Source organism: Narcine bancroftii, chromosome 6 (genome assembly GCF_036971445.1).
Source record: "Narcine bancroftii isolate sNarBan1 chromosome 6, sNarBan1.hap1, whole genome shotgun sequence".
Lineage (NCBI taxonomy): Eukaryota > Metazoa > Chordata > Chondrichthyes > Torpediniformes > Narcinidae > Narcine > Narcine bancroftii.
In genome coordinates, this window is record NC_091474.1 from 79,207,560 (window position 1) to 79,229,503 (window position 21,944).

Sequence of the window (21,944 nt, forward strand, 5' to 3'; positions counted from 1 at the left end):
AGGTTGACGTAATGGTGTCTGGTATGTTGTGTGTCCATGAGTGAACTCAAAGGAACTTGGTGCTCTCCAGTCTCTCCACTAAGAACTGGAGGGTGGTCATTCCTGGTCCTCCTGAAGCTCACAATCATCTCCATCTTGTCCTCCTTAAGACTCAGGTTGTTACTCTCATATCACTTTGTGAGATTTTCTACCTCTTCTCTGCAGTGCGACTCATCATTGCCGCTGATGAGGCCAACTGCTGTTGTGTCATCTGCAAACTTGATGACACTATTGGAGGTGGATCTAGCAATGCAGTCATGGGTCAGTAGCGTGAACTGGAGCGGGATGAGCTCAGCTTGACGGTACTTGACATTCTGCTACTGACTGGACAGACTGTGGTCTTTCCGTCAGGAACTGGAGAGTTAAACCAACGAATTAGCTACTTGGTCATCAATACAACAAGGGTTAAGTTTCCTTCTCACCTCCATTGCATTAACAAACGTGAAAAGATAGAGGGACCAGCCGTTACAACATTCAGCACACTGCATATTGTCCAATAATGTATCGAATGGTTACAGAATTTTGATCTAGATTCTCACGTGAAATGGAGTGTCCAATCAATACCTTCATGCAACTCGACCTTTCCACAATCGTCAATAATTGATAATGTTGCACATCTTCTGAGCTTTTGTAACAGCAATGAACAATTCCACCTGAAATGCATACTATTAATGTACAGTGATATTAATAAAAACTTAACTAGCATGAAACTTTCTGGAACTCCTGTTTTCTCCATTATCATCTTGAAGGAAGTCGAAACCTCAATCATTCACATTGTTAGACTCCAGCATTAATTTTTCCAGCGTGTTTGCAGCATTTCTCCGGACGAATACCATCTGTTCACATTCCAACTGCTCCCCGGTATCACTGCGTGCAAACTGACAGTACGTGACGATCATTCGAAGGTTGGAAACTTGGGTCTTCAGTTTCATCATGCACAATTAGTTTGATTTAAATAACCGCTCCCGGGGGGAAAATATAACCTCTTGAATTTCCAGTCGGTATTGCTGCCTGTTTTAAAAAATATTTATTTTGTTCCTCTCTTGGGCGAATGGGAAAACAGAAAGCATTCCACCAACGCAATTACTTTATCGGACTTCTGGAATTCTCAGTCTCTTGGATGGGTCTTTTTATTGTAATCAGTTTTTACCACAGCTCTTTGATCTCTCCTTTTTTTTGTACACAACATTTCATCACCTTTATTTTGAGCTATAATTGCACATGAAAGATTTCTTCTTTGATAGTGACTGGATGCCAAACTGCTTTGGGAAAGTGTTGAAAAGTGTCAGATGTGCAGTCTGCTTTTAGAAAAAAAAAACTATACACCTGCAGAAGAAAACAATTTTTCATAGCTGTGACATATCTATCTGCAGGATATAAGCTGTTCTATGTGCTTAATACTGGGGGCTTTGCATGGTGGAATACTAAGTGCTGAATGAAATTTGTAGCACTGTCTGGCAGCTTTCCCCGACCTCATCTCATCGAGCCCGCTGATGATTCACAATTTGTGTTCCAGAGGGCTCATCACTCTGGCTGAGAGAGTGCTTGGATGGGTCTCTGTCTCTGCTCTCTGTCACACTGTCAGTCAGGTGTGTCTGTCTCCCATCACCTGCTGACAGCACCACATGCTTCTCAATTACCAGCAAGCCTCTGTTTTCATTGCATTTCAGCCACTGATGACGATGTTCATTTTAAAAGTTGTTTGTGCCAGGATTTCAGAACTCTTGCTTGCTATTCAGATTTCTAAATATCTCAAAACCAAACTAAGTGATTTAACACTCAGAGAGAGAGAGAGAAAAAGTGAGAGCTTTTCCTTTGGCACCGCACATCTTTATTGACATCAGAAATAATAATATCCATCAACGATCTGCCAGGTCCCAAGTGGGTTGGGTGGAGAACAAAGGCACTGCTGTTTCCCTTTGCTGCAGTAACAAGGAGATGTTGATGTACCTGCCACTCAGGTGCAAATAGTATCATCATGACTGCATAAATCAGAGCTTTCAACCACTTTAATGCTATTCTGAAAATGGGCCAACGTTCACGATTCTGCCGATTTTGAGAGCAAACAGAATTTAGGAGGCTGTAATCAACAGTGGAGCAGACAGTAACACGAGACAAAGGGCCACATTAACAATGTTAGCTATACTTGCCATTGGTATAAATAGTTGAGGTGATGATTAATGACTTGAGGGAAAGAATTAACCGGTATGATGAACAGAGACAAAACCTGTCTGCTCAGTTGCCCACAAACAAGACACGATGCTTCCATATAAACTGCTGAATGTGACAAACAAGAAATTCAACTTAATGGACAGCACATGAAGACTTAATTTAACCCCTGTCATTATGATGTCTGTAGAGCTTTATTAACACTTTGACTTTGCAGATGACGAGGTCAAAGAGGCTCAAAACACACATTTTTTGGAAAAAAATACACTACAGTCAGACAGGAAACTATATGGGAAAAAAAAAGATGAATAAGGAGAAAGGGGGAACCAAAAAGGAGCTTTCAATACTCAGACGTCAACAGTGCCAAAATTGAGTTAGCTAAAAGAACTTATTTTGTATCTCAACAAAAGAGTGAGAGCCAGCAAGCACAAATAGCTCAGCGGGGAATTCAACACAAGGACTTCCACACAACTGCAGTATTATAGAAAGAACGCAATTCTAAAACTTAAGTGGCACAATATGCAGTGCTGACAAGTCATTGTAAATTTAGTGCACATCGAAGCTTAATAACCTTCTTGGAATAAAATCCATCAAGAAGTAACTGAACTTTTTTTTGATGAAGAGACTATCCCGTCCTGGGCACAAATTGGGCTATATTTTGATAGATGAAAAGATAACGAGAATTTATTTACAAATGGAATACTACATTAATTTCAAAGAAATCAAATAACCCTATACTAAAACATATACCTCAACTTTGGGAAAAAAAACCCAAATCAATGTATTGGATCAAAAATTGGGATATCTCCAAAAACGCCTTTAATCCAAAATAATTTAATACCTTTGACTTTAGGTAATGAGATCCTGGACATCCTGGACATCTGGTGGCACAAAGGGATCAGATATATCGAGGATTGTTATATACAAAGACAGTTTATGACATTTGAATAATTAAGGAATAAATATGATTTGTCTACTAGAACATTCTTCTGCTATCTGCAACTAAAATCTTTCTTAAGGTGAAAATTAGGACCAGATATGATTTTACCTCAATGCAACAACATGGAGATTCTAATTCAATAGGAGAATGTATATAAATTTATATCTAGAATGTATTATATATCCCAAAGTGAGTGTCCAAAACTGAACCTACATAGATCTAGGGAGAGATGGGAGTCGGACTTAGATACAAAAATTAACAGAGTGGTGGCAAGATGACTGGAATCTTTAATACCAGATATAAATTGGTGCAAAATAATTTCTTACCTCACACCACAAATATCACATAAATCAGATTTTTCAGAAATATGCTTTAGATGTGGTGTTGAGGTTTTAACTTTTATCCACTCCACCTGGCTACATACAAAGTAATTGGAAGGCCTTTTTGGGTGAATTTGGGAGAAAATTACAAAAGTGGATTTTCCACAAGATCTGGAAGTCCATCTTTTGGGAGACATTGGGAACAAGAGTTTTGAGTTATCAAAACACCAAATTTATTTTGTGAAAGTCACCTTAGCTGTAGCCAGGAAATGTATAGTGGTTTCATGGAAGTCTGACTCCCAGGTAACCATCTCATGAAGTAATATTGAAATACAGAGTTGCATTCGCTTAGAGAGGATCACTTACAATACAAGTAAGAACATTTGTTAAAATATGGAAACCTTATTTGAGTAATATTGGTACCGAGTTTGATTAATTTCCTCTTACTTGCAAGGAAGATGAATCAGACAGTGTGTGTGTGTGTGTGTGTGTGTGTGTGTGTGTGTGTGTGTGTGTGTGTGTGTGTGTGTGTGTGTGTGTGTGTGTGTGTGTGTGTGTGTGGTGTGTGTGTGTGTGCGTGTGTTTAAATAAAAACGGGGAAGGGTGGTTAATTAATTCTGTATTGATATGTTTATTGATTGCTTCATCAATTATATCAGGTAGGGAGGGAGGGAGGATATTAAACCAATCAACCACAATCTGACACAGAATCGTGATTAATAGGCCTTTATCACCTTAAAGTGTCAGCACAGCTTGCATGTTGCTGGCCCTGTTCCAAGGCAGGTATTGAGGGAGAGGTTTTGGCATAACAGCCTTTACGGGGATATCTGGGAGGGAGGAGTCACAGGTTCAGGTGGTGGGCCAGCCCATACATATAATATATATAAATAGAGGTAGCACAACTTTGGGATTAACACATACTTTTGCTTTTCTTTGGCTTGGCTTCGCAGATGAAGATTTATGGAGGGGTAAATGTCCACGTCAGCTGCAGGCTCGTTTGTGGCTGACAAGTCCGATGCGGGACAGGCAGACACGGTTGCAGCGGTTGCAGGGGAAAATTGGTGGGTTGGGGTTGGGTATTGGGTTTTTCCTCCTTTGTCTTTTGTCAGTGAGGTGGGCTCTGCGGTCTTCTTCAAAGGAGATTGCTGCCCACCGAACTGTGAGGCGCCAAGATGCACGGTTTGAGGCGATATCAGCCCACTGGCGGTGGTCAATGTGGCAGGCACCAAGAGATTTCTTTAGGCAGTCCTTGTACCTCTTCTTTGGTGCACCTCTGTCATGGTGGCCAGTGGAGAGCTCGCCATATAACACGATCTTGGGAAGGCGATGGTCCTCCATTCTGGAGATGTGACCTACCTACCCAGCGCAGTTGGATCTTCAGCAGAATGGTTTCGATGCTGTCGGCCTCTGCCATCTCGAGTACTTCGATGTTAGGGATGAAGTCGCTCCAATGAATGTTGAGGATGGAGCGGAGACAACACTGGTGGAAGCGTTCTAGGAGCCGTAGGTGATGCCAGTAGAGGACCCATAATTCGGAGCTGAACAGGAGTGTGGGTATGACAACGGTTCTGTATACGCTAATCTTTGTGAGGTTTTTCAGTTGGTGGTTTTTCCAGACTCTTTTGTGTAGTCTTCCAAAGGCGCTATTTGCCTTGGCGAGTCTGTTGTCTATCTCGTTATCAATCCTTGCATCCGATGAAATAGTGCAGCCGAGATAGGTAAACTGGTTGACCGTTTTGAGTTTTGTGTGCCCGATGGAGATGTGGGGGGGGCTGGTAGTCATGGTGGGGAGCTGGCTGATGGAGGACCTCAGTTTTCTTCAGGCTGATTTCCAGGCCAAACATTTTGGCAGTTTCCGCAAAACAGGACCTCAAGCGCTGAAGAGCTGGCTCTGAATGGCAACTAAACCAGCATCGTCTGCAAAGAGTAGTTCACGGACAAGTTGCTCTTGTGTCTTGGTGTGAGCTTGCAGGCGCCTCAGATTGAAGAGACTGCCATCCGTGCGGTACCGGATGTAAACAGCGTCTTCATTGTTGAGGTCTTTCATGAACACATACTTTGTTATGTACTATATAGACACACACACACACTATATCAAGTTGATTTGTTTATGGCTTGTTGAGTCTGTAAAATATTCAACAAAGAAGTAACTGAACTGTATTTATGAAAGGCTGGAAGACAAACGTACTTTCAACATTTTCTCAGTACAACTTGCAGAGTGTAATCATTGTTACGGCCTCAGTTCTTATGGATCCAATGGCCCTCAGGATTGAGTTGTGTTGCAGGGATGACAAAACCTGACAGAACCTTGAGCAAGAATTCAAAAATTCTCTGAACCAGGAAGTAAACTTCAGTTAGAACGGCCACTTCCATCAGTCCAGCCAAAAGCAGCACTCTTATCAGAAAACCTCAAATAATTTTAAGACACAATTAATTCCCAACAGATAGGAGGAGAATCCATTCTAAATAATGATTGTTCCTCATGTGAAGTTTTGATAGTATTCACAACTGCTGCATTTACATTCTCCAACCTTGGATTGGAAGCTGGGGAGTTTTTGAAACTCATAAAAAAGACATAAAACACCATAAATATTGATGGCTTGGGACTGATGTGATAGAATGCGTGTATAAGTACTCGAGATGGCAGAGGTCGACAGCATCGAGTCCACGCTGCTGAAGATCCAGCTGCGCTGAATGGGTCATGTCTCCAGAATGGAGGACCATCGCCTTCCCAAGATCCTGTTATATGGCGAGCTCTCCACTGGCCACCGTGACAGAGGTGCACCAAAGAAAAGGTACAAGGACTGCCTAAAGAAATCTCTTGGTGCCTGCCACATTGACCACCGCCAGTGGGCTGATATCGCCTCAAACCGTGCATCTTGGCGCCTCACAGTTCGGCGGGCAGCAACCTCCTTTGAAGAAGACCGCAGAGCCCACCTCACTGACAAAAGAGGAAAAACCCAACACCCAACCCCAACCAACCAATTTTCCCCTGCAACCGTGTCTGCCTGTCCCGCATCGGACTTGTCAGCCACAAACGAGCCTGCAGCTGACGTGGACTTTTACCCCCTCCATAAATCTTCGTCCGCGAAGCCAAGCCAAAGAAGAAGTGTCAAAATAACAGGGAGCATTTATGAAATCAAATATTATTTAAATAGAATTTGGAGTACCCCTATGCTTAATGAACGTTTATGCAAGATGACCTTCCATGAAATTGGGTAAACAAGTAGTTAATTCAACTCAAATCCCACTGTCACTTTCAGAAGAATAATTTTCAAATTAATGAAACAATAATGTTTGGAGCTACCAGCTTAAAATCCTATGACGCAAAAAAAAGTAACTGGTAATAACTGTGTTACAGGACTAAAATGACAATCTTGTAATGAAAGGAAAGCATAACAATGGAAAATTTCAGATAGTACATAAAATTGAATACTCCAAAATTTTAATCACCGTTGTCTGATAACAAATTACTCTAAAATATTTCAGATGCTTCTTTTCACAATGAAGAATTCATAATCTCCTGGACAGGTTTTAGCTTTCAAGGTAATTTCATGGTTTACTTTAAAGGGGGAAGATGACAGGATTTATTTGAGCATAATGTTGATTATACAGTAGCATCCCCATTATCCGGAATTCAATCAACCAGAAAAAGAATTAAATAAATGGAACTTAAGATAAATGAAAGTTCAGAATTATGAAAGTAAGTGTTCTCTGAAGCAACACACAACCCCTTGGCGAAGGCGGGAGCCAACATTCAGCCAGCGGAGCACCTTGGTCGTGCCCTGCCCTCAGCAGCTGTTTGGTTGTGTTTCAATGAAGTGGCGGTGCCCAGGATGAAGAGCTGGTCGATGCTGCTCACCGCTGGGATGACTCTTCCTCTTTCTCTGCCTAGTAATAATCTTTATTCATATCAGGTCTAATAGCAAGGCTTCATCTGTAAACTTGGGGGGAGGGCGAGTTAATTATGATAATGACAGAGTTATTGTAGTGGTTAGTGGAACACTGTTACAGCACCAGCGACTGGAGTCCGAATTTAGCTTTTGAAAGTTACGGAATTACCTGATTAAAGTGAATTTTACGTAATTAAATAATACAAAACTGATTTTTTTTTTCAAATTACTTTACATTTTGCACTGTCCTTTGTCTTTTAAATGGTGTTCAGGCAGTCCCCAGGTTACAAACGAGTTCCGCTACCTGGGCCTGTCCATGCACCAAATTTGTATGCAAGGCGGAACAGGAACTTACGGTTCTTACTCAGCATTCGTGAGGCAACATTATGCACATATGCGAATCGGCAAACAGCCCATTTGTAATGAGTTGTTCATAACCCAGGAACTGCCTGTATTCATAATGCAGGTATATTAGTTAGGCATTGTGACAGTGTGCCTCTGTCAACCGAAAAATTTGCATTTGCAGCATATGCAATCCCTGTAGGTTCCAGATAATGGGGATTCTACTTTATAATAAGAGCGAAGAGGAAATTTCAGTGAACTTTAACAAAAGGCTGGTCCTTCTGCATCTGTAAATACATGTGGCTGTAACGTTTGAAAGCTCAGTGGCTTCACTCCACGTTTAACATCAATTCCATTGACCTGGACTTTTCCGGGTCTAACTAACACTTCTACATGGAAATTTCATTTCTCAGACAGGGATACTTGGTCTTGGGATGATATCCTCGGTTGTTGAGATTCTCTCAAATTACACTGGACAATAGCAACTCTAAACCTGCCCAAGACCAGACCTGATGCAGGAACCAAAACCCCATTGCCTTCAGATTCAAACATAGTACATGGCATTTAGAAATTATTTTAATTTAAATTAATATTTTTAATTATTTCTAGGCATTTTATGGAGTTTAGATTAGCTTTCAGTTTCATAAATTAATCTTCACTTTTTATGATTTAGTTCAATTTAATAGATTTTAAGCATCTTTCAATATTTCAGAGGTTGTTGGAATGGCAATTTAGAACATAACAGTACAGGAAGAGGCCCTTGGCCCACGTGAATGTCCTGAACATGATGCCCAAATCCAACCAAAATTCTCCATCCTCTTCAAATGCACGAGTCCATCCTGAAGCCTCTTAAATGCATCCACTACTGCCCTGGCAGCCTTACCAGGCACCCATGACTGGGTGAACCCTTAAACCTATTCCGCTTCACCTTAATGCATGTCCCGCAGTGTGTAAGGAGTAAAACATGAATGTCTGCAGACACGGTGATTGAAGTAAAAACACAATACTGGAGAAACTCATCAGGTCAAACAGGGCGCTTTGTCTTTGCTACACAAGGTTTTGGGCTTGAACCCTTCATCAAGGTCTGAACAAAATGTTGGCAGGTGCCCCAACAAAATGGTGGGGGGGACAGGGGGGAGATGCAGTGTCCCACAGGCAGGAGGTAATAGGTGGATAAGGGAGGGAGGGCACAGCAGCAAATAGGGGATGGGACTGCGAATGGAGAGGCAAGGGGGTGGAGAGCTGGAAGAAAGCAGACAGGGGGATGGGGGAGAAGGGGGTTGAGAGGGAGAAGGGGGATGGGGAAGAGAGGGAGGAGGGTGTGGAAAAGAGGGAGAAGGGGGAGGTGGCCTAGCAGATATTAGAGATATCAATGTTAATGCCATTTGGTTGGAGAGTGCCCAGACAGAAAATGAGATGTGGTTCCTCCAATTTACAGGTGGTCTTGGATTGACAGTACACGAGGCCATGGCAGGGTTGACGCCAGAACCTATGTTAGAGGGTGTCCATTAGAGATTTAGAGGAGGGGGTGCTAGCTGGGACCTACGTCTTTTTATTGAGTCACAAGACGCTACTGACGTGTCTGGAGGCAGATGGAGAGTCGCTAGTGTGCATCAACTGAGACGCTACTGACTCGGGAGGGAGTGGGGGTGGGTATGACAGCCATGAATGGCTGCGACCGTATGGGGGGGGGGGGCAATGCCTGTGGCTGCTGCCCTTGGTCCGACCCTGGGCCATGACGTCAGTGATGGAGTGTGGCACAGAATTGAAATGGTTGGCCACTGGGAGATCCCTGTCACTGATGCAGACAGATCAAAGGCACTCAGCAAAACTATCTCCCAGTCCGAGTTAAGTTTCTCTGATGTAGAGAAGGCCACACATAGTTGTCCAGTGTGTGATGCTTTTACCCTAGGGAAAAGATTCTGACAGTTCACCCTGTCAATCTCCCTCAGGATTTTTAAAAAAATGTGAATGCACAAAGATGGTTTGAGCTGAGGAAGTGCTTTGAGAATGGGATCCAGTTGACAGCAAGATTGTAGAACTCGCGGGACAGCTGAGGCTTGAGGATTCCATCTTCCTGGGGCTGAGGAGACTTCAGCTGCTGACAACCAGACCAGGGCACCGGTGCGCGTGGCGGGGAGGGTCCTTGCATAGATGAGCAAAAGGTGTGAGCGCTGAGGAGGCGAGAATCTGGTGGCAGACTGGAATTAAAACAATAAGACATTATTGAGCATCTGCAGAATTTTACAATGAAACGTGGAGGTACAGAAAGTTGCAAGAGTTGGTTCTCTGGGTTTTCAGGCTTGCTCTATTATTGAAATCCTTTAGTCATATTGCTACTTAAACTAATGATATAGTGATACTGAGATCCAATTAAGCTGAAGTGGAGGTGTTGAAAAGATTAATATTGATTTTCACTTGTTATCTTTATATCTCACACAAAAAAATATAGTGTTTTCGGGATATTTAAAAAAATTACTATCTGGTTATCTTGAACATATAGCCTATTAAAAATTGTTTAAAAAAACTTGATATACAATGCAATTATTGATTTGCGACCATCGTCGGAGAAAGTGCTCTGCTCAGCTGCATGAACATGATATCTCCAAATTATAGATTTAACATAATACAAGGAGGCACACTTACTGACGATAGTTATAAATTTTTCAGATTAAAACAATAATTTCTCGCCTACGTGTAAGAATGCTTAACAAAATAAAGCACTCCATTTGCAACAGTTTATGTGCTTTGAGGACCAGCTGTGTGAAGCTCTCAGCTAATGTGATAAATGTAGCATCACTGATTTGATGCAAACATTTTGTTTCCAGGAAAATTCCCTTTTAAGATAAGCACTCCATCACCTAGTTAAGCTCATTCTGTTATTCTTTAGCCAAACATTATAGATCAGTACATGCACTGTGGAACATTTTCACATAAATAAGACATGCATATTTACAACAATACATGTTTATGTATTTTTTTCCAAAAGGCCATAAATAGCAACTAGGATGTGTTTACTGCATCCCATCCCTCCCTTCAAGTTCATGACTGAACTTTGGAATTTCGATTTAACAAATTCTAGCAGAGCAGTTAGCGCCATGGTATTTTTGCACCCCCAACCGGGGGTTCGAATACAGCGCTGCTGTAAGGAGTTTGGACGTTCTCCCCGCATCTGCGTGGGTTTCCTCCGTGTGCTCCAGTTTACTCCCACCCTCTAGGGTTGTAGGTCAATTGTGTGTAAATGGGTGGCATGGGTTCGTGGGCCTGTCTAAACTATTTAAAAAAATTAAATTTGCATTTTTAATCTCTGTGGGAGGAAAACACACACCCAACTTTCAAAAAACTTTAGATCCAGAACCTGCTGGTTAGTGAGTTTGCATATTAGCCAGGCAAGGTCTCTCCTTTTAGACATTCCTGCAGTTAATCCTATCTAATCTGCATGTCCAGAGGGTCAATTTCAAGATAATTGTGATAGAAAGGTTTGCTAAAGACTTAACAGATAGTTAAGCAACTTATTACCACATTTTTGACTTTGTAGTGGGGCAGGTAATGGCTGTATGGAAAGTTACTTCACCTTGTTCTCAGTGAAAAAGAACGACACATTACCCACAATAAATAACGTCCTTGACAACATAATGCTGTAATTTAGAAGAACAAACTCTCGTGGACAGAGCCAAAGTCAAGAAATATGGAGCTTATGCCTTGGATCATCACAATCTTTGTCACTGCTCTAAATTCACAAAAAGAAATCTGCACAAAATCTCACAATAACCAGTCAAAGGCTAAGAAAAAGAATGAATGCAAAAACTATTTCCTCGAATACCTGCAGGATTATTTGCGAAAATATTTGCTAAAAATTTAATCGTTTGTACTTGGGTCAAATTCAAATGTCTTCAGAACAGCGCTGAGAGCCCCAGGAGAACACAGAAGCCCAGTGTGAAGATGGGCTTCACGACGAAGAGGAAATGCGCATTATCCTTTTGAATCTTGAAAAGTAAAGGGGTTTCCTCTTGTGCAAAGATGGAGTCCGTGTTGAGTCCTTTTGGCACGGACTGTGTCAGTGCATGCAATTGTGTGTGATGCTCTTTGAGTGAGAAAATTGCATGGTGCAACACAATCACATGATGCATCACATCACTGAATTTCATAGAAGGTCAAAGTGCACTGGGTGCTTCCAACACTGAATGACATCAGGACAGACTAACGGCCCAGAGAAGACCTCATCATAGGAAGGATGTGGAAACTAATGGAGAGGAGATCTACCAGAATGTTCCCTGGATTGGAAAATGTGCCTTTTGAGGCAAGGTTAGCAGAGCTGGGATATTTCTCTTTGGAGTGAAGAACAATGAGAGGCGACTTCATAGAGGTAAGGTAGACAGCCAGTGCATTTTTCCCAGGGTGGAGTAGCAAACAGCATAGGACATCTGTACCAAGTGAAGGGAGAAAAGTTTAGTGGAGAAATCAGGGATTGCCTTTTTTTTTAAACACTGAAAGTTGTGAACTGGAATGCAATGCCGGGGGTGGTGGTGGTGGTGGCTGAAACAATCGGGGTATTTCAGAGGTTCATGGATGAATGGAAAATAGAGGGTTATGGGAAGGTGTGGTGAATCTCTGCTGAGCTGCCTGTCTCCCCTCTGGCAAGCCTTGCTGTACTTACATTGGCTGTGCATTATCTCTACCGTTAAGGACATTCCCCTTGGGTATAACTGTGTACGCACCCATTATCATTCATTATTATACCAGAAGTTTCTGCTAATAAAAGTCATGAATATTGTCTGACTGCATCGTCTTTGTCTACTTCCTCACCTGGCACTTCAATCACTACTTTTGTTTATGTTATTCCAGTAGGTAGGGGTGTGTGTGGGTGTGGGTACAATATTGTGGGTCGAAGGGCCTATATTATGCTGTAAAGTTCTAACACTGCAAAACAGAAACAGAACTTTCGGCCCTTCCAGTCTGTGCCGAATATCATTCTCCCTAGACCCACTGACCTGCACCATCTCCCTCCCATCCATGTACCTGTCCATATTTTTCTTAAATTTCAAAATTGACCACACCCCCCTCCCCTACGGCTGGTAGCTCGTTCCACACTCCCACTACTCAATGTGTGGTTCCCCTCCCCACAATGTCCCCTTTGAACATTTCCTCTTACACCCTTAACCTATGTCCTTTCATTTTTATTTTTCCTAACCTCAATGGCCAAAGTCTGCTTGCATTTACTCTATCTATAATTTTGCATACCTCTTTCAAATCTCTCCTCATTCTATTATGTTCCAAGGAATAAAGTCCTAACCTGTTTAATTTTTTTTCTGGAACTCAGTTCCTCAAAACCCAGCAACATCCTTGTAAATCTCCTCTGGATTATTTTCTTTCAAACTTATTGATATCTTTCCTGCACAAAATATTACAAATTTAGCCTCACCAATGTCCTATATAACTTCAACATGACATCCCAACTCCTATGCAAAATACTTTTGATTGATGAAGGCCAATGCGCTAAAGTTCCTTTTACAATCCTACCTCCCTTGGGAAGAAGTCAGGGGAACACGACTCAGTCCTCATCAAGGGCTCAGTAAAGGAAGGGTCAAGAAATTCAAATTCCTGGGTGTCAACATCTCCGAGGATCTGTCCTGAAACCTCCACATTGATGCAATCACAAAGAAGACTCACCAACGGCTAAACTTTGTGTGGTGTCAGAGAAGATTCAGTATGTCACTGAAGACTCTCGTAAACTTCTACTGGGGTACCGTGGAGAGCATTCTGCTATGGAGGCACCAACTGTCAGGACAAGAATAAACTCCAGAGGGTTGTTAACTCAGCCTGCGACATCGGTACCAGACTTCCTTCCATCAAGGACATCTACATGAAGGAGTGTCCTAAAAAAGTAGCCTCTATCCTCAAGGAACCTCACCAACCTCTTCACTCTGCTACCATCAGAAAAACATTTTCTGGAGCCTAAAGATGAGCACTCAATGGCGCAAGGACAGCTTCTTCCCCGTTGCCATCAGATTCCTGAATGATCAATGAACCACAGAATCTGCCTTCATTTTTGTGCATTTTTTTTATAGTAATGTTGTAAGATGGTTATAATATGAATGTTTGCTCTACGATGCTGCCACAAAACACTGAATTTTATGACAGTAAATTCTGATACCTGTGCTGTTTTTGTACAAATTCCATCCACACCCTAGCCCATACAATCCTCGAGCAAGATGACTGATTTGAAATGGTCAGAAGGTGGTCGGTCAGTCCTTACTGGTAACATGGCACAGTGTCAATGTGTCACAAAATACTGCTTCCAGTGAAAAGTGTTCTTCTGGGAGCAGGCAATTGCTAACATTAATACAGCCATTTTTTAAAAAAGCACAATTTCCAGAATTTACGATTGCAATGGGAGGGGGGGGGGGGTATCACACAAATCAATGAGCTCCAGGCAGGGTTGGGGGGTTCACTCAGGAACCTGCAAACAAAATATCTTGAAACCTGTTGGTGCATGCTTTCACACTCTGGAGCCTGCTCCTTGATTGGAGGAGGAAGAAGAAAGTGCAGCAAGGGCGAGATTCAGCCTTCAGAATAAGATACCAGGTGAAGGAAAGCCAAGCAACCAGAGGTGCGGAAGGCACTGCGTGGACAGAAGGTAGAGGACAGGTGACAGCAATCTGCCACGAACCATTCTGGGGGTGGGGGGGGGGCGAAATAGTTCTTTGTTTTTAAATGTACGAACTCCACAGCATTGTGCCCATTATCTCAGAGTCCAGGGCTGAGTTTCCAGACTGACAACATCAATGAAGCAAGATACTTACAGTGAAAGAGTAGGCTCCTTGCTGCTGCCTCCCAAACTGGTTCCACACATTGTTGCAATGGACCAACTAATTAGTCATGTGACACAATGCTTCAACTTGCTATTCTATTCCAGTGTATTCCTATCAGGAGCTTTTTTCCCCAAAGAAAATCAATTTGATTCAACATCTTCTACTTCTTTGGCTTGGCTTCACAGATGAAGATTTATGGAGGGGTAATGTCCACGTCAGCTGCAGGCTCGTTTGTGGCTGACAAGTCCGATGCGGGACAGGCAGACACGGTTGCAGCGGTTGCAAGGGAAAATTGGTTGGGTGTTGGGTTTTTCCTCCTTTGTCTTTTGTCAGTGAGGTGGGCTCTGCGGTCTTCTTCAAAGGAGGTTGCTGCCCGCCAAACTGTGAGGCGCCAAGATGCACGGTTTGAGGCGATATCAGCCCACTGGCGGTGGTCAATGTGGCAGGCACCAAGAGATTTCTTTAGGCAGTCCTTGTACCTCTTCTTTGGTGCACCTCTGTCACGGTGGCCAGTGGAGAGCTCGCCGTATAACACGATCTTGGGAAGGCGATGGTCCTCCATTCTGGAGACATGACCTACCCAGCGCAGTTGGATCTTCAGCAGCGTGGATTCGATGCTGTCGGCCTCTGCCATCTCGAGTACTTTGATGTTGGAGATGAAGTCGCTCCAATGAATGTTGAGGATGGAGCGGAGACAATGCTGGTGGAAGCGTTCTAGGAGCCGTAGGTGATGCCGGTCGGTAGAGGACCCATGATTCGGAGCCAAACAGGAGTGTGGGTATGACAACGGCTCTGTATACGCTAATCTTTGTGAAGTTTTTCAGTTGGTTGTTTTTCCAGACTCTTTTGTGTAGTTTTCCAAAGGCGCTATTTGCCTTGGTGAGTCTGTTGTCTATCTCGTTGTCGATCCTTGCATCCGATGAAATGGTGCAGCCGAGATAAGTAAACTGGTTGACCGTTTTGAGTTTTGTGTGCCCGATGGAGATGTAAGGGGGATGGTAGTCATGGTGGGGAGCTGGCTGATGGAGGACCTCAGTTTTCTTCAGGCTGACTTCCAGGCCAAACATTTTGGGAGTTTCCGCAAAACAGGACGTCAAGCGCTGAAGAGCTGGCTCTGAATGGGCAGCTAAAGCGGCATCGTCTGCAAAGAGTAGTTCACGGACAAGTTGCTCTTGTGTCTTGGTGTGAGCTTGCAGGCGCCTCAGATTGAAGAGACTGCCATCCGTGCGGTACCGGATGTAAACAGTGTCTTCATTGTTGAGATCTTTCATGGCTTGTTTCAGCATCATGCTGAAGAAGATTGAAAAGAGGGTTGGTGCGAGAATGCAGCCTTGCTTCACGCCATTGTTAATGGAGAAGGGTTCAGAGAGCTCATTGCTGTATCTGACCCGACCTTGTTGGTTTTCATGCAGTTGGATAACCATGTTGAGGAACTTGGGGGGGCATCCGAGGTGCTCTAGTATTTGCCAAAGCCCTTTCCTACTCACGGTGTCGAAGACTTTGGTGAGGTCAACAAAGGTGATGTAGAGTCCTTTGTTTTGTTCTCTGCACTTTTCTTGGAGCTGTCTGAGGGCAAAGACCATGTCAGTAGTTCCTCTGTTTGCGCGAAAGCCACACTGTGATTCTGGGAGGGCATTTTCGGCGACACTAGGTATTATTCTATTTAGGAGAATCCTAGTGAAGATTTTGCCTTCAATGGAGAGCAGCGTGATTCCCATGTAGTTTGAGCAGTCTGATTTCTTGCCTTTGTTTTTGTACAGGGTGATGATGATGGCATCACGAAGGTCCTGAGGCAGCTTGAAAAACTCATGCAGTTTGGCATGTAGAGTTTTGCCGCCAGCCTTCCAGACCTCTGGGGGGATTCCATCCATACCTGCTGCTTTGCCACTTTTCAGTTATTCAATTGCCTTATATGTCTCTTCCCGGGTGAGGACCTCATCCACCTCTAGCCTTAAGGGCTGTTGAGGGAGCTGGAGCAGGGCGGATTCTTGGACTGAGCGGTTGGCACTGAAAAGAGATTGGAAGTGTTCTGACCATTGGTTGAGGATGGAGATCTTGTCGCTGAGGAGGACTTTGCCGTCTGAGCTGTGCAGCGGGGTTTGGACTTGGGGTGAGGAACCGTACACACCCTTTAGAGCCTCGTAAACACCCCTGATTCAACATAGGGTATTTACAAATGTAGCCAAGTTCCAGTAACTTTGTAACAATTCTGGTGTTGCATTTATTCACGAGGGTCGAGTGAAGGTTGCAGAGAATCTCCAGCTTAACACCAATTAAGTTGCAACCTGATCAAATGTTCAGAGAATCAAGGCTCAATTTGCAAAGCTAAAAAAAAACCCTGCAGGTCCTGGGAATATGAAATAAAATAAAAGACTAGAGCAAATCAGCAAATCTGATGTCATCTGGAAAGACAGAATGCCAGTGCTTCATGCTGATTATATTGCACCTGCGCTGAAAGTGGGGGCGTGTGGGGCGGGAAATAAATGCATCTTAATTTGTAGAGAGAAACATGAAAGTCTGCAGACATAATGATTTAAGTAAAAACACAACGCTGGAGCAACTCAGCACTTAATATTCCATCTGGGCACTCTCCAACTGTTACAACCACTTCTCTGGTTTTCACTATTCTTCCCTTCCCCACCTCTCTGTCTCCTTTCTTCCAGCCCCCTACCCTCTCAGTCCCCTCCCCTCCCTTCTCCCACTTTACTGGTGTGACCTCCCTCCCTTATCCACCGATAACTTCTTGCCTGTGCTTCTCCCCCGGCCCTCAAAATTTTATTCAGGCACCTTGCCATATTTTGTTCGTACCATGATAAAGGGCTCAAGCCCGAAACATTGGTTATATGTCTTTATCTTTGCTTTATAAAGTACACTGTTTGACCTGACGAATTTATCCAGCATTGTGTTTGGACTTGCTGAGAGAGAGATGGGTGGAGGGAAGAGGGAACGTCTTGGTGGAGACCAAGATGGACCTGGAGAGACAAATGCTGTCTCAGAGAGTGTGATGATTCCTTGTTCATCATGAGTGAAATGATTGGAGGAGACATCAATAAAAGAAATTAATAATAGCAACAGAGAGAGAGAGAAAAACACAATGAAATGCAGGGTGGTGTGGTCAGTGCAGTGGTCAGCACAACACTGTCACAACGCCAGCGACCCGGGTTCAAATCTGGTGCTGTCTGCAAAGAGTTTTTGCATTCTCCCCACGTCTGCGCAGGTTTCATCAGGATGCTCTGGTTTCTTCCCACATTCCAAAGGCTTATGGGATAAGTTAATTTGTTGCATGGCTGCATTTAGGCTGGAAAAGGCTCAAGAGCCAGAAAGGTCTGTTACCTTGCTGTACTTCTAAAACAGTGGTTCTCATCCTTTCCCTTCCCACTCACATACCACTTTGCCATCGGTGCTCTGTGATTAGTAAGGGATTAAGGAGGGATGTGGCTGGAAAGAAAAAGTTTGAAAACCACTGTTTTAATCGTACCTCATTGACTCGTTATGTGCACGGTTTCAGAACTCCAAAGGAAATGGGCCAAGGACAATTTTTCTCAAGCAAAATATTTCAGTAACAATTGGGTCTAGAGCAGTGGTCCTCACCTTGCCACTCACATAGTAAGCAATCCCTTACTAATCACAGAGCGCTGAAGGCCTAGGGATTACTTAAAGTGGGATGTGAGTGGAAAGAAAAAACTGTTCTAAAAACAGTTGGAACACTGCAGTCACTGAAAATCTTCAAAAACTTTTCAGACCCATCAGCATCTCTGGAAAGTGAACATGTTACAGTTCATGCTGCAGGTGGTTAATCAGAACTAGGCACTCTTACATACACAGCGAAATGGGTGAATTCATTTTCAAGTCCTGAGGGCTGTCACAAGTCCCCACTGAAGATGATATCTGGTTGTTTGATCCCCTGTAAGTTTTAGCTTTCTTCTTGCTTTAGAGGCACCAGTCACTCAGTCGTTAGAGCGCTGGTCTTGTAAACCAGGGGTCATTAGTTTGTTCCTCGCTGTGGCCTCATTTCTGTGAGGGACATTGGACAAATTGGAACCTCTCGGTCTTCCTTACGGGAGACAAAGACGAAGAATTTCATGCATGTTATATTCTAAAAAATGGACAATAATGGAACCTTGACCTATCTTTTGGTGGACTTATGCAAAACAAAGATTTTCACTGCATCCCTGGGATGGAGGGTTACTTAATGCCACTCTGCTGCTTAAGAAGGGAGCGAGGCAGGTAAAAGGAAATTGTAGACTTATTAACCTGTTGTCAGTGGTTGGTCAATTGTCAAGGATGAGGTTACGGAGTACCTGGAGGCACATGAAAAGATAGACACAAGTCAGCATGCTTTTCATTAAAGGCAAGTTATGCCTGACAAACCTATTGCATTTTTTTTTAAAGAGGATAGACACAGGAGATGCAATAGATGCTATGTATTTAGACTTTCAATTGGCCTTCAAGGTGCCCCACATAAGGCCGATGAACAAGATGAGAGCTCATGGAATGACAGGAAGGATACAAGCATGGGCAGATCATTGGCTGATCAATAATGGGATCCTATTCTGGTTGGCTACCAGTTTCCTCAGGCATCCATGTTGGAGCTGGTTCTTTTTTACATTGGATTATGGAATAGATGGCTTTGTGTTTAAATTTGCAGTTGATACCAAACAGGTGCTAGGACGGGTGGTGCTGAGAATACTGAGAGGCTGCAGGGAGACTTGGGTAAATTAGGAGGGCAGGCAAAGAGGTGGCAGATGAAATAACAATGTGGGAAAGTGGACGGTCGCGCACTTTGGTCGAAGAAATAGACAGGGAGAAAATTTTTAAATTCCAAGGTGCAAAGGGACTTGGGAGTCCTCATGCAGGGTACCCTAAAATTAGCCTCTAGGTTGAGTCAGTAGTGAAGCCAAATGCAATATTGAGCAGGGATGTAATGTTGAGACTCTATAGAGTGGTGGTGAGACTTCATTTGGAGTACTGGGTACAGTTTTGGGCACCTTATTTGAGGAAAAGACATGCTGGCGTTGGAGAGGGTTCAGAGAAGATTTACTAGAATGGTACCAGCAATGAAAGGGTTAACATATGAGGAATTATTGTCGGCTCTTAGACTGTACTCGTTGGAGTACAGAAGAATGGCGTGGGGGGGGGGGGGCGGGGATGGAGGGACCTCAATGCTGAAAGGCCTGGACAGAGTCGATGTGGCAAGGATGTTTCGCATGGTAACAAGAGGGCATAACTTCAGGATAAAAGGGCATCAATTTAAATGAAAAAATTTCATTTAACCAGAGGGTGGAATTTGTTGCCTCAGGTGGATGTGCAAGCAAGGTTGTTGGGTGTATTTAAGGCAGAGGTTGACAGATATTTGATGAGTCGGAGTTCCAGGGAGTGGGGCTAAGTGGAAGGATGGATCAACTCATTATTAGAATGGTGAAGCAGATTCGATGGGCCAATGGGCCTACTTCTGCTCCTATATCTTGTGATCTCTGCACACATGACAATAAACAATTCAACATGTTGAATTTGATCAGAATGGTTTTAGAGGCCAAATGAAGTGAGAGAGCAGAGTGGGAGGGACGTGGCAAATGGGGGTGGGGGGGTGGGGGGGGTGCGTGAAGCTAGGGTCACCTTGTCAACCCAACACAACCAGTAGAAGCTAATGCTACTGAACACCCAGGGACAGTTTTTGTCATTTTCTTACAGCGTGTGACAAGAAAAAAAGCAACCAAAAAGTGTATCTAAATTAGGTAAATTAATTACACAATTAAATAACTGTCATCTACATCCACTGATGTCTCACATTAACTAACTTCCAACAGTATAAATTTGACCAAAGCGTAAATGAGGAAGAACAATAAAACACAGAGCATTTCATCTCTCAAAAGGTTGATGTTTACAGATTGGAACAAAAACGTATCTTTACTGGTAGACAAGTAGTCGAGCCGAAGGTTCAGCTTCACACTGTGAAGATATAACGTGGCAACAAACCTCCAAAGAAACTGGATACTCTGTGGAATCCCATGGTAGGAAGTTATTGTGAATAAGCAGTGAAGTGGCCTATAATCTATAAAAGGTGAAGGCAAGAAAAACTCAATTCACACTAAGTTTATCTCGAAGGATTTACTCAACAATATCTTTTCATTGTCATATAAATCTTTCGGGAATAGTCTTTGTCCTGTACATTCTTTACTCTTATTGGACTCCTGGTTTTGTGAAGATGTTGCAAAGGCGATTTGGGAATTCCCATCAATGTGAAGTTAAGGAATGGAGATTTAGAATTTAGAGCATAATCTCTAAAACATAGAGCAGAATGCGTGCGATTGCCAGCAATCTAAATCACAACAGTAATTTGACATTTCAAAAATATTTCCTCCTTCTCCTGAAAGATCTGTCTCATGTAGTGTGCAGTTCACAAACTGAGAGCTGCTTCAACCAGGCAGCATTTTGATCAGATTGCTGGCAATTTATTCAACCTTGGGAGCTGGTGTCGATTATCATATTCAAGAATAACAATGTCCTCCACAATGTCTAGGCACAAAACTGTGCAGCAGGGGTCACTGCAATTATCAAAAACAAAATCCCTGACTGATGTTTTCTCCCTCCGAGACGCAGTGGTGCCTTTGTCACACACATAGAGGGGGATTCCAAAGAAACGTTGTGTAACTTTATAAAACCAGCCAACAAAGAATGTTGATAAAGATGTTTCTGACAATGTTTGAGTGAATTATAACAGATAAACTTGGGCTCTGATGGGATGATTGATGGCATCATTTTAGATCCTCAGATAGACAATTACCTTGCATTATTCTGACAAAGATAAGCGTATACAGAGCCGTTGTCATACCCACACTCCTGTTCGGCTCCGAATCATGGGTCCTCTACCGGCACCACCTACGGCTCCTAGAACGCTTCCACCAGCGTTGTCTCCGCTCCATCCTCAACATCCATTGGAGCGCTCACACCCCTAACGTCGAGGTACTCGAGATGGCAGAGGTCGACAGCATCGAGTCCACGCTGCTGAAGATCCAGCTGCGCTGGATGGGTCACGTCTCCAGAATGGAGGACCATCGCCTTCCCAAGATCGTATTATATGGCGAGCTCTCCACTGGCCACCGTGACAGAGGTGCACCAAAGAAAAGGTACAAGGACTGCCTAAAGAAATCTCTTGGTGCCTGCCACATTGACCACCGCCAGTGGGCTGATAACGCCTCAAACCGTGCATCTTGGCGCCTCACAGTTTGGCGGGCAGCAGCCTCCTTTGAAGAAGACCGCAGAGCCCACCTCACTGACAAAAGGCAAAGGAGGAAAAACCCAACACCCAACCCCAACCAACCAATTTTCCCCTGCAACCGCTGCAATCGTGTCTGCCTGTCCCGCATCGGACTGGTCAGCCACAAACGAGCCTGCAGCTGACGTGGACTTTTTACCCCCTCCATAAATC

General features: G+C 43.5%; 1 protein-coding gene across 5 annotated transcripts in view; it reads right to left on the minus strand.

Moving 5' to 3' along the window:
- lrmda (leucine rich melanocyte differentiation associated) overlaps window positions 1-21,944 on the minus strand; it is an 860,999-nt gene that overhangs the window by 254,757 nt on the left and 584,298 nt on the right. Inside the window, exons 6-7 of one of the 5 annotated variants that reach the window (XM_069885476.1) lie at window positions 18,770-18,816; window positions 6,923-9,904 (exon numbers count right to left, since the gene is read on the minus strand). The exons of the other annotated variants lie outside the window; for them this stretch is intronic. Coding sequence (XP_069741577.1) covers window positions 18,787-18,816 — 30 coding nt within the window. The 3' untranslated portion in view covers window positions 6,923-9,904; window positions 18,770-18,786. Of the gene's footprint in view, window positions 1-6,922; window positions 9,905-18,769; window positions 18,817-21,944 lie in introns of those variants that run through there. 5 annotated transcript variants of the gene reach the window in all.